At 42.0% G+C, this 13806-nt stretch overlaps 1 protein-coding gene across 1 annotated transcript; it reads left to right on the plus strand.

Moving 5' to 3' along the window:
- Positions 1-1568: 1568 nt before the first annotated feature.
- On the plus strand, positions 1569-5095 carry LOC306963523 (uncharacterized protein; the record flags this gene model as incomplete). The annotated part of the gene is made up of 3 exons (XM_079557096.1): positions 1569-1575; positions 2377-2429; positions 3271-5095. The coding sequence occupies 3 exons, from the start codon at positions 1569-1571 to the stop codon at positions 4747-4749; spliced, it is 1539 nt and encodes a 512-aa protein (XP_079413222.1). The 3' UTR covers positions 4750-5095.
- Between the last annotated feature and the right edge of the window lie 8711 nt (positions 5096-13806).

Genomic DNA, 13806 nt, shown 5'->3' on the forward strand with positions numbered 1-13806 from the left:
GTAAATACTACGCCGACAGGAAAGGTGAAGGGAGAGAGGGTTACTGTGCATCCAATTATACAATGGAAATATTTTTTTTCACTCAAACTTTGCAGTAAATACTGTTTAAAGTGACGTTAGCCCGCAGTTAGCTTTGCCCGTTAGCATGTTAGCTTCTTCTTCGTGATTTTATTAGTGTGTATTGCTTTCTCTGGACCAGTGGCAGTCAAGTTGCAAACATGGTTTTCTGGTCAGAGACACCAAGGGGAGATGAAAGACCCTTCAATCATCCCATAAACACTTGTATCACCCCCACAGGGACTACGAAACAGATTTATTAAGGTAAACACGTAAATTAGTACTGCTTTAATGGAACAGTTCACCGTTTTTCCAGACTGAGATCTGTCCTTACCTGAGCTTAGACAAGTTCCGAGTTGATGTTGTGCCCGTGGAAGAGCGTGGTCGCGTCCAACTTCACCCTGTTTTGAGCTATAGGAATATACTGGGAGGGGCCAAATGCTAGCAACATCTCTGGTCTTTGTGCGTGACTGAGGGCACGCACAAAGACCAGACAGGTACGTATCAACTCGTCTAAGCTCAGGTAAGAACATCTCTCAGTGTGGAAAATCGGTGAACTATTCCTTTAATGCCTCATTGACATGAATACTAATGCGGCGTTGAAACCCTGAATTAAAAACAAAACGACAGTAGTTTCGACTCTGGGACAAATCCCTCGCGCATGCGCATCTCAAATCCAGTTTTGTGTGGGCGCAGTTCCTCAGACTGAGCCCCTGCTCTTCACTCCTTTCATTGTAGAGTCTGCCCCGTTCGTCTGTGTCCGGGCCCGGGACACGGGGCAGAGGGGACACTCCATCCTCTGCGGCGTCAGTAAGTTCCATCATTTACGTCTCACATTAGCCCTAATGTGTGCTCAGTAAATCTGTGTCAAATGCCCTCGTGTCCACCTGGTCCACAGTTAAAGAGGGCTGCGTTGCAACTTGTTCACCGATGTGGTTAGACAGAGACATTTTCACTGAGTGGATCTTTAACGAAGCTAGCGTTAGCTGCTCTGCGCTGTTTACATCGGGGCCCGTTAGCATGTGGCTAGCGCTAACTGCTAACAGCTGATTCCACTGCTCACGATCAAGCGTTTGTCTTCTTTTACTGATACACACGTGGATTATTGTGATCAGTGAGAGCGGCGCCGAGGACACATGGGCCCCAGACACATGGGCCCCAGACACACGGACAGGAGCGTAAACATGACGCTCGTAGCATCATTAAAACCTAATAATAATGTCACTTTTTATCCGGTCCTTCTTTTATATTGTATTTCATACCATGCGGTTTAAAATGTGAATAGTACTTTGTAAATGCATTTATTATTGATGGTTAGGCCTGTCATAATAACAAAATGTGAATTAACCTATTAAAGGCAGGGAAATACCGCAATAATAAACCACTGAAGCCAATACAAAACATGTAAATCTCAGTAATCCTTGTTCTCAAACTATGTAGTAACATTTCCTTTATAAAAAACCTTTGCTTTATTTGTCATTGTACAATTGTGCATCAGATGTGTGTATCAGATGACAGGTAAACTCAATGAAACACTATTTACTCTAAAATATAGCTAAATGTACTGACGATAAATATTGAGCCAAAAAATCTGTTGTTTTTCTGTCATTTATCATCGAAGTCGATATAGAGGTCAGGATTGTAATGTATCGCTAAGAATCATGGGATTAGCAGCAATGATAATACTAATACTAATACTAATAAATGTATGCTAACAGCCGCAAACATGGTAACAGTGGATTTTCCCAAACTCTACAGTAAATAGTTTTTTTTTGTGATGGTTTTCTATTGTTGTTAAATTAACATGTAAGAAGATTACTATTAAAAAACCTCCTGTGACACGGATCAGTTTCGTGGCGTGAACATCTTACTTCAGTATGGCAACAGCGCTCCTATGTTATTACCCATTGTAGCCATAAAGATTGTCAAATGGAAAAGTGAATTCATGCATCCTCATTTCAAACCTTGCTTAAAGTTACTGTTTGTAGGAATTTAGAAAGACTTGTACTGCCTTCATTTCACTAAAAACTGCAAAAATGTCCAAATCAATATTGTTCATGATTAATAAACAACCTGGTATTGTTGTACATGGTGTCTGTCTGAATATCTTTACATATTATCTCCCGCCGCAGTATTGATTATGCACTGTGCTGTCAGGTGGAAGGGTTTGAATGAGAAAGATTGATTCAGTATTCTGACATGATTACAAAGAGCTCAGTTTGCCGTACCCTACCATCGCTATGGCAGCAAGACGCCTTTTTTTTGTGAAAGATGCTGAAATGCATGTGATTGTTCATACTCTGTTCCTCTTTTCCACAGTGGACACATCACCGAGCAGCACAAGCCCCACAAGTTTGATCATTATTAAAGTGGTAAGAAAATACTTTTTAAGCACTGCTATGGGTGAGTGGTGTCCAAACAGATTTTTATAATATCACTGTTATAACATCCCAGCTCTTTGCGGGGATGAGATTCAGATTCAGTTTTGGTTTATCAGCCATTTGCAGTACGTAAAACCACATTGGAAAATAAGTGTGCAAGGAGCTCAAAGTGCACTATCAACATATAAAAGGACGTTCCACCACATAAAACAAACAAATGCCACTAAAAAAAAGTTACTACTGTACAGTAAAATACTGTCCAATAAAAAGTCTACACAAAAAAGACAGTGCCTTGTTTAAAGTGCATTTGGTAGAGCAGTACCTTTTCTCTGAAGGAAGCGTCTCAAAAATAGGTCCTAGCAGCGCTCCCTGAAGCATCATTAACAATTTGTACAGCCTGATTTATGAGTCTAACTTTATATATGGCCTCCAGAAGCCAATGGTTCTGCTGCTGAGAGAACCACTTTGGTCATTTTTCCATAGTGAGATATGTTCTTACCTTAGCTTGAGTTAGAGTTGATGTGTACCTGTTTGGTCTTGGTCTGCGTGTGCTCAGTCACACAAATGTTCCTCTCCCAGCAAAGGTATAGCTCCAAACTGGGGTGAGTTAGAAGATTTGGTTTCCCATCTCACAATATCTGAAGTTCTACTTTTACTTTCGAAGCCCCAGAGTAGCCTCATAAACCACAACATTCAAGTTGAAGCACCTTTTCACACCTTGCGTTCTGCTGACACATCCTTTATGTGAAATGTTTGACTGCGTTTTCCTGGCGACCACTGCCACGGATGGACCCGCCATTTACTCCAACCACTCTGTTGTGTGTTTCCACAGGAAGAACCAGACGACTTTGTCCCAGAAGCTAAAACGACTTGTGCAGAGAAAGAGCACCGCTGTGACCAGTGTGGGAAGTTATTCAGCCACAAAAACACACTAAAGCAGCACCAGAGACTCCACACGGGGGAAAATCTGCACTGCTGCGACCAGTGCGAGAAGAAGTTCACCACGAAGCAGCAGCTCACTTTCCATATGACGGTGCACAGCGAGGAGAGGCTGTTCTCGTGTGACCAGTGTGAGAAGACGTTCAAACTAAAGCGGACACTGCAGCAGCACCAGAAACTGCACTCGGACCAAAGCCTGCACTGCTGCGACCTGTGCGAGAAGACGTTCAACACGAAGCATCAGCTCCTTCAGCACGTGCGGCTTCACACCGGCGAGAGGTTTCCCTGCGATCTCTGCGGGAAATTGTTTCAACGGAAAGATTCACTGACGCAGCACCAGAGGTTGCACACCGGAGAAGACCTGCACAGCTGCGACCAGTGCGACAAGAAGTTCACCACGAAGCAACAGCTCGCCTACCACCGCACCACGCACAATGAAGAGCGGCCGTTTGCGTGCGACGTGTGCGGGATGTCCTTTCGGATCAAGCAGTCGCTGAAACGGCACGAGGTCACGCACACGGGGGAAAAGAACCACCGCTGCGACGAGTGCGGGAAGACGTTTGGACACTACTCGAGCTTGCAAAACCACAAAGCCATCCACAGGGGCGAGGAGTGCCACCGCTGCGACCAGTGCGGGAAGTCGTTCAGCCACGTGCGAACGCTGAGGCAGCACCGGAAACTGCACACCGGCGAAAACCTGTTCTGCTGCGACCAGTGCGACAAGAAGTTCGCCACAAGGGGACATTTCACGCAGCACATGGCCACGCACAGCGAAGTGAGGCTGTTTGCATGCGAGCAGTGTGGGAAGTCGTTCAAGCAAAAGGATTACCTGACGCTGCACCAGAAGCTCCACACGGGCGGGAACGTCTTCTCCTGCTTCTGCTGCGAAAAGAAGTTCATCAAGCGGGCTCATCTCCACAGGCACATCCAAGTCCACACGGGGGAGCAGCCGTTCTCCTGCGACCTGTGCGAGAAGTCGTTCAAAGACAAGAAAACTCTAGAGATACACCGAGCCTTGCACACGGGAGAGGGAGATCACCGCTGCGACGAGTGCGGGACTCCTCTGAAAGCCCACACAGGGGCGGAGCAGTTCTCCTGTGACCAGTGTGGGAAGGCGCATTCCAACAAGAGCGGCCTCTCCAAAGACTTGCCCTTCTCGTGCCAACTGTGCGGAGCGTCTTTCTCTCGATCGCGGACGCTGAAAAGGCATCAGCGGCTGCACACGGCAAAAGCGGCGGTTAAAGAGGAGCCGACTGACCGAAGCGCGGGACAAAATCTGACAGACGAGACTCCGCCGAGACAACCAGCCCCGGAGACGGACTCGGACCGCGAGACTGAGGAGCCGCCTGACTCTGTTAGCGGGGCAGATTAGGCCAAAAAAAATCATCCACGTGAGTCTTATTTCAGAAAAAAAAAAAACAATCAAAGTTTGGTTTACAGTTGTAACGATGCACGTGGTGGGTGTAGTGTATATTTTCGGTGTGGCACTTACCGCTTTGACAGTATTTTGTCTTCATTAGAGCTTAAGCACAGATTAAAGTGAAGTTCAGACAGTTGTTTTCACAGAGCGCGTCTGTGAGTTTCCTCCTTTTCCAGCACTTATCGTTTCGTGTATTTATCTGGGCCTGTTTATAAACCCCAAACCTCTGTCACATCAGGATAATACTCCTTGAATTGCTTTGTGTAACTCAAAGTAAAAAAAATAATGTTTATACAAGTTTCTTTACTACTTTGATGAATGGAACGATCATTAAGAAATGTGATAAAACAATACAATTACAAATATATGTTAATTAAAGACAATTCTGTACTACATAAGTATCATTGATGAATCCTTTATTGTAGATCTGTGAAGTGTTATAACATCTAAATCACAATCATGGTGTAGTTGCTGCATGTTACCCATAAGGATAATGAGGCTTTTTTTTGTTATTACAGTGTTTTTGCGCTCCATTTGCTTGAAGGAACAGGCCTCAGTTTTTCCACACTGAGATACGTTCTTACCTGAGCTTAGACGAGTCGATGCGTACCTGTCTGGTCTTTACGCATGAGCTCAGTCACGCAAAAAGACCAAAGATGTTGTTCGCATTTAGCCTCTCCTCTTCTCCCTTATAGCGCCAAGCTGGGGTGAAGTTCGAAGCAACCAAGCTTTTCCCCGTTTTCCCGATTCAAGACGATTCAAGGATAGTCACACAAAATGAAACTTTTTTTTTTTTTTTTTAACTTTATTTATACATTTTTGTTTAATAATACAAAATAACCCACACAAAACTTCAAATCAAGCCCTCCCCTTGAAACAAACTAAGCCGAACAAACAAACAAAACAAACAACAACAACAAAAAACATACGATAATACTCACACAATGCCACAAGTAAAATTCACAAAACCAAATCAAGTTTTTCTTCAGCATATTTCAAAAAGGGTTGCCAGATTTCTGAAAAAGATGCATCACTGCCTTTAAGGGTATGTCTGATCTTCTCAATTTTTAAGAAATATAGAATGTCTTTGATCCACTGCGAATGAGAAGGTAGAGGTAATGAGTTTTTCCAATTCAGTAAAATCAGTCTGCGAGCAAGAAGTGTACAGTAAGCCAAAAAGTCCTGCTGGTATTTGTTTAGGTGATATGAATCTGGGATTAAACCAAAAAGAGCCACAACTGGGCAAGGGTCCAAAAGCAGTCTGAAAATATCAGAAAATGTCTTAAAAATACAAGTCCAAAATGACAATAATTTCGGACAACTCCAAAAAGTATGAAAATATGTACCAGGTGTTATTTTACAGCGTTCACAGTTGGGATCGGTGTTGGGAAATGTCTTTGACAGTCTGTCTTTTAACCAGTGAACACGATGTAATATTTTACACAGAAAATGAAACATGTGGGTTTTCTCAATGGATTAAAAGAGGTACTATATTGTAAGGCGTAATAACACCTTAGGAGCACTTAGACATTACTGCACGGACGTCGAAGTGCAAACTTTATTTTGAGATAAAATGTAATTCAACCTGGATAGACTCAAACAGACGAAAGCAGCGATTAGGAAGATTTATTGACATGTATATTCGTTTTGGCGATCAGACCCCGGCGGTAACATCGATGTATGAAAGTCAGTATGGATGAATAGCTTGTAGTTAGGGATGCCTTCCCCCAGAGCCTGGACACTGGTGGTGGTATGGAAGCCCGTGAAGCTGCAGCAGGTAGAAGCCGTGGATGGAAGAGGCAGAGATGGGGTGGAGGCGGGTCGCAGCGCAGCTGGGAAGCGAACGAACCATGATTGCTGGGGCTTAAAAGCGGGACCGAGGGCGATGATTGGCTGCTATGGAGGTGCGGCTCTTACGCTGATGGCTGAGGTGGAGGTGTGGCCTCTCGGAAGCGATCATTGGCTGGAGGTATGTGATGCTGAAAATCGTCTCCCAGGTTGAATTAACGCCTAGGCTTCATTACATTTAACGTTACCATGGAAATCTATTTTACTGCCACATGGAACATATAGATTACTATTATCCAAATCAATATGAAAAGTGTACATTTAAAAGTATATCAGCTAGAGCAGTGGTTTTCAACTGGTGTGGCACAATCACCCTGAGATGACGAATAAGAGAAGATAAGAGTATGTTGTAAACACAGCAAAAAACAGATCTGGAACAGAACGATGGAAGATAGAAGTATAATCGAAATTCGTGCAATTTATTTTGAGGGTGGTCTTCGCCACTACTCAAAGCTGTACACGGGCGTGAAACATGCATATCATTGATTTGGCTGAATAATTTGGATGTGGGATTGCAAGAGCTAGAAATGAGTTTGGGCCAACACCAAACATTTCACATTTTCAACAGGAAAAATCAGGTTCCCCAGCTTTAAGGTATAGCTTTGGGATTCCTGCCTGGTTTACATTTAAGATGACCTCAGATGATGTAAACAATGCTACAAAATAGTGCAGCCATCAAGGTCAGAGGAAGAAACTGATATAGACCAAGTAGGACATGGGGAGTACAGTTATGAAATGGCAATAGAATGGTGGAGTTGTCTGAGTCACTGCTTGTACCTGAGAAACTTGACAATGGTTTTCAATTGCGCAGAGAAATGAGAAAATAGGTGATGACCAAAACAGCGTCACTTATTCACTTATTGACAACCGATTGACACTGCCGATGCCGACCCTGATATTCTGTTCAAATTTGTATTATATTTTTATTTTATTCTTTGTTTCCTTATATCTCTGCCCCTTAAGATGTTTGCTTTTACTCATTGTACATAAGATGCATAAGTACATAAGAGGATTATCTTATCACACAACAGATCCTGTTGTTAAGAAGTACAATATGTAGAAGAAGAAGAAGAAGAAGAAGAAGAAGAAGAAGAAGAAGAAGAAGAAGAAGAAGAAGAAGAAGAAGAAGAAGAAGAAGAAGAAGAAGAAGAAGAAGAAGAAGAAGAAGAAGAAGAAGAAGAAGAAGAAGAAGAAGAAGAAGAAGAAGAAGAAGAAGAAGAAGAAGAAGAAGAAGAAGAAGAAGAAGATGATGATGATGATGATGATGATGATGATGATGATGATGATGATGATGATGATGATGATGATGATGTTTACTACAAAAGCACTGTTCACAAGAGGGTTCACACAGGAGAGAGGCTGTTTTCATGTGACCAGTGTGGAATGTCATTTACACAAAAAGCAGCTCTGAAACGGCATACAATCATTCACACAGGAGAGAACGAGACCACCGCTATGACCAGTGTGGGCATTCATTTGCACTGTTATCAACTTGACAAAGACACCAAGTCATTCACCAGAGCGAGAAGAACTATCTCTGTGACCAGTGTGAGACGTCCTTCTTGGATACGCGCAGATTAAGAACACACAAACTCACACACAATAAAAAGCGTTTTCTCTGTGACGAGTGTGAGAAAGATTTCAGCAACAAATCCATTTTAGCGCGACATAAACATCTGCACTCGGGACACGATCTGTTCTATTGTGAAACGTGTGGAAAAAAATCTACAAGTAAAACTCAATTTGAAAACCATGAAATCTGTCATTCAACAGAACGTCTTCACATCTGCGGCGAGTGTGGCAAAGCATACAAGTGGGAGGCTGATCTCAAAAAGCACATTGAAATCCTGCATGAGAATAAGAGGTATTCTGTGAGACGTGTGGAAAAAGTTTTACATCAAAACATTATGTGAAGCTCCACACAGGACAGTAATAGTTTCACTGTGGCAAAGCAGTGTTTGATAAGAAGAGTCTGAATCACCAGGGCGTCCACTCTGGAGAGAAGCTCTTCACCTGTGAACTCTGGGCAGGGCTGCAAACATGTCACCTTTCGGGCAATTAATCGAAATTTAATCGAAATCGCAATCTCTATTTTGGTCAATCTCAATAATTCTCATGTGACTTTATAATGGACAGGTTTACAGCCACTTCTTTGGCATAAACAGTACCTATTGATAAGACAATGGACGATTATTGTGTGTTAAATGAAACTGGAGGAAAGCATTTGTGTCTGTTTGAGCTGAGATGTGAATAAAAGATGTTTTAGTTAAGTTTATTTTGAGCAATTTTACATTCATTTTGTTTTCCAAATTCATAGTGTGGATGCTCAAAATGGAGTAGGCTGAAGCAATAAGTGCCTGCTCCATATTCAATTCAATATACATTTACATAACATGATGATTACATTGAGACTCTAATGTTATGAATCAACAAGATGTATGTAATTTATTATGAAAAAATAAAATCGAGATCGATCAATATGGGGAAAGTAATCATGATTTTTTTCCCCAAAAAACTTTTGGGTCTTTTGGGTTTAATTGTCAGTGACATTGATTTTCATTCAAAATGATTGAAAACTGAACTTTATTAGTTTTTAGTCTCTCATGTGACCCACCGCTGGGCCTGTCACGATAATTACTTTATCGACTTATCGTTCAATAAATGATACATTCTTGGACTCGATATTTATCGTCTGTACATTTATTAGCATTCCCCCCATTTTTTCTTTGTAAAACTTTGATTTTCAACTGAAGCAATTTGAGTTGCATTATATTTTATGTTTATTGTGTCCTTTTAGAACAAAGGGTTACTGTGATTTTTATGCCTGAGAGTTGACAGTATCTAGTATTGTTAGCTTCAATATTATCGCGTATCGCGATACTTTCCTGCCTCAGTGTATCGAACTTCAAATTTGTTATCGTGACAGGCCTAACAACCGCATGATGAAAACACAGTTGTACCAAAAACTGGCTGCCCTGAAAGCATCTTAAACACATCACTGCCAATGCTCAAACATTTATCTCCTGTTACATTCATGTTGGTTTGAGACGATGAACATGTTCTACAAAATCGACCATCTTGAGGTTTAAACCTTGTTTTAACATTGTTCCGCGTCAAAAACAGACTTGGAGTAGTATTTCACAACAATCACACACCAACTGTTCAATTCAGCTGTTTTTTCTTCTACGGAGTCAGTGCCTTGTTCTGTACTTCGCGTCATAGTTCAAACCCAAAAACTAAAGCCCATAATCCAACTTCATCCACTCTGAGCCGCTCTGTGTTCGAAATGTGTTTAACACGCCCTATCCAACCTGAAAGTTATTTTTTACACAAAATGATTCCTACAGCTGCCAGCAGGAGGAGCCCCAGTTAAGTTTCACCAGCTCTTTCACCTGCATTTCATTGTTACCATTTAGTTCTTAGAGACATATTTTCAAATTATAAAATGCAAAATATCAACGCTGAGGCTCAAATAACAAAACTACTCCAAAGATAAGAGTGACTCTTCCCAAACTGGAAATAACGACACACAGTTGGGACCACATCTGTGACGAGTGTGGGAAACATTTTGTACAGTTGACACATTTAAAATCACACAAACTCATTCACAAGGGTGAGAAGAACCATTGCTGTGACCAGTGTGGGAAGGCCTCAAGTCAACAGTGTCACACAGTAAAATGAGGTACTCCTGTGACGAGTGTGAGAAAAGTTTCAGCTCTAAATCCTGCTTAGACCTACACAAACGTCTGCACTTGAGACACGATCGGTGCTATTGTGAAACCTGTGGAAAAAGAATTACTACTTGAACTATGTCTCATTCAGCAGAGCATCTTCATGTTGGTGGCCAGTGTGGGAAAGCATTCAAATGGGAAGGTCATCTCAAAAGGCATATTCAAGTCAAACATGAGAATAAGAGGTACGGCTGTGAGATGCGTGGAAAAGGCTTTATATCAAACCATCTGAAACGCTCCCCTGTGACCAGTGTGGCAAACTGTATTCTAATTCACCTCATTCTGGAAGTTCGCGCAGGTGCTGCCATGAATAAGCAGATTCGGCATCTTACCGAGTGTGACACAGATATTGGATATTTGGGGCATTGAAAATCGATGTTTATAATTCTGTAAGAAATGGGGACACAGTGTTACTGGGAAGGGAAAAATAACTCGTGGCCCTTATCACTAAACCAATAAATAAATAAAAAACAGTTGTTGTATTAAAGGTCCTATATCATGCAAAATCGACTTTTTGGAGCTTTTAGTCATGTTGTTGTTATTTCCTTATCAAAAACACCCCCAGAGTGGTTTTGGCTTCATTCATGCAGTTCTAACAATTCTCTCTCCTGAATCCTGCTCTCTGAGCAGCTGCTCCGCCATCTGCTGGTGAACCACTGACTTGCTCAGTTGTGTCGTCACAGTTGAACGGAAGTGCTCGGCGTCTGTAATGTAATGCCTTACGGCCTGTTTTTAATTTGTAAAACAGCTTTTTCATTATTTCTGTCGTAAGTGAGAAACAAAGAGAAAAAAAAAGGATGTGCCCGAGGTGCTTCCAGGTCAGCTGGGGCCAACCTAAACACATCCCCTGAGCGTCTGAACAGACGTCATGTTTGCGCTGCAGCTGTGAAGATGGAGCTCTTTGTCATCTATTCTGGACACGCCTGTTCTTTCTTACCTAACGATAATGTCGAGAAAAAGAGAGAAAAAGAAGCGCGTTTGGCTATGAGGACTTTATTCAACCTCCTAAAGAAGAGGCCACTCGTCAGAAGTTGTTTTTTCTTTCTGGGATTCGGCAACTTTCACCAAAATAGTGTTTTTCTAAACGCGAGTCCTATCACTTAAACAGCGATGGACCAGAGCGGTGAGTTTATCAAAACGCGTGTTAGCGTGTGTGTTAGCTTGTGTGTGTTAGCTTGTGTGTGTTAGCTTGTGTGTGTTAGCTTGTGTGTTAGCTTGTGTGTGTTAGCCATTTATGAAGCTGTGTTGCAGATGTCAACTCCTTATAACTGCATCGTGAAGTAATTTCACTTATTGCTGTTTATTTATATTACGGTAAAGTTGTATGTGCGGAGAGAGGGGGCGGAGTTAACTGAATCGAGGCGTTGTGTCTTCCGGGTTTGAAAAATACCTCCAGAAAACACTTATATTTATCACAAAAATGAGTGCTCCATAGTGGTGGTAGAGGTACAATATATCATATACATGCCTGTACTTAACTTTGGGATGGCTAAAATAGCATGATACAGATCCTTTAAACTATGGCTTTTCTTCACCTTTTACATTATTGTGTCTAATGTGACTCTATGGACGATTCTTGTCACAAACATGGATTTTTACTGTTCAGACATTTTATCAATGTGTTCACTCCTTCATTAACACAGAGGCCACTAGAAGCAGCAGACTCCACTGAATCAGAAACTTCTTTTTTTAGCATATAGCCTGTAGCTAGCGGCTTCTATGGAGGGGTCGGTCCATTAGTCTGAAAATGTCCCATTGAGTAGGTGTTGAAAAACAAAATGATGTTCAGGCCAGAGTCCACTGACCTGAAGGTTAGGGCCAGTGGTTGTGTATGGCTCTTTAATCCACAACACCACTGGGTTAGAGATGCATGATGGCAGCTCTATGGAAACAACAGGGCGCAGCTAACGTTAGCTTTGTTTGGATTCACTGGATGGAAAAATACGGGGATTTATGGAGCTAAAATCAACGCTAATCTCAGATGGAAATGATCAAACTTACTTGTGTGTTTATTGGAGCCAGAGGATGATAAAAGTTTACAGTGAAGTGGTTGAACCCTGACCTCCCTTTGCTGCAAAGCATTGTGGGTCTGGGAGGAGGAGGGGGAGCACATTTCTGTTTAATCCCTTAACTCCCACCTGAGCCGAGCACATTTTCTGGGCTTTATCCAGATGATCAAAAAGCTCCTTGAAAAAAGCATCAAAATAGCAACAAAAAAATGTGACGAAAACATGGCGACGTGAAAAAAAGTCACGATCAGTTTTGTGAGTCTTAGCTTTCAAATGACTCCGGTTACTCTGGTATATAGACAGTAAGCTCCAGTCACGGAGCTTTTAGATTTGGGTAAAGCCAAACTGCAGAGAATCTGCTCAGTTACGTGAATTTTAGTGGTTTTAAAGCTTGTTTTGTTTGTTACTTTTTGTCCCCGTAGGGAAATGTGTCTCTGCATTTAACCCATCCTTCCATACCCGCTGGGGCGACCCGTGAGGAGCAGTGGTCGACGCTGAGCCAGGCTGGTGGTCAGAATCACCTGGCCTATTGTACATGTTTTTAGTGGTAGGGAAAACCGGAGGAAACCTACACAGACACGGGGGAACATGCAAACTCCACACAGAAAGCCCCGTCCTGGTGGGAATCCAACTCGGAACCTTCGAGGCGCTTTAAACTTCATATTTTGCCCTTTACATGGAAAACGAAGACTTTACATGGAAAATGAAAACTTTACATGGAAAACGAAAACTTTACGTGGAAAACGAAAACTTTACATGGAAAACGAAAACTTTACCTGGAAAACAAAAACTTTACATGGAAAACGAAAACTTTACATGGAAAACGAAAACTTTACGTGGAAAACGAAAACTTTACATGGAAAACAAAAACTTTACCTGGAAAACGAAAACTTTACATGGAAAACGAAAACTTTACATGGAAAACGAAAACTTTACCTGGAAAACGAAAACTTTACATGGAAAACGAAAACTTTACATGGAAAATGAAAACTTTACCTGGAAAACGAAAACTTTACATGGAAAACGAAAACTTTACATGGAAAATGAAAACTTTACATGGAAAACGAAAACTTTACATGGAAAATTAAAACTTTACATGGAAAATTAAAACTTTACATGGAAAATTAAAACTTTACGTGGAAAATGTCTAAATGTATGAATAAACCAAGTACACATTTCATGTTGCAGCAGACCTTGGATCATCCTCCAAAGAATAGCAAGACCTGCCATTCTGCTCTTGCTCTCTTGTGCTTTAAGTGTGCCATCTGAGGTCGTTCGGAGTGAGCAGGCCTCTGCTCAGGACTTTTTATGACTCTGTGGTGGCCTCTGCTCTCCACTACGCTGCCGTGTGCTGGGCCCCGGGCAGCACAGAGCGGGACAAGAACAGACTGAACAAGCTGGTCAGGAGGGCCAGCTCCGTC

The sequence above is a fragment of the Gobius niger genome (genome assembly GCF_951799975.1).
Source record: "Gobius niger genome assembly, chromosome: 5".
Lineage (NCBI taxonomy): Eukaryota > Metazoa > Chordata > Actinopteri > Gobiiformes > Gobiidae > Gobius > Gobius niger.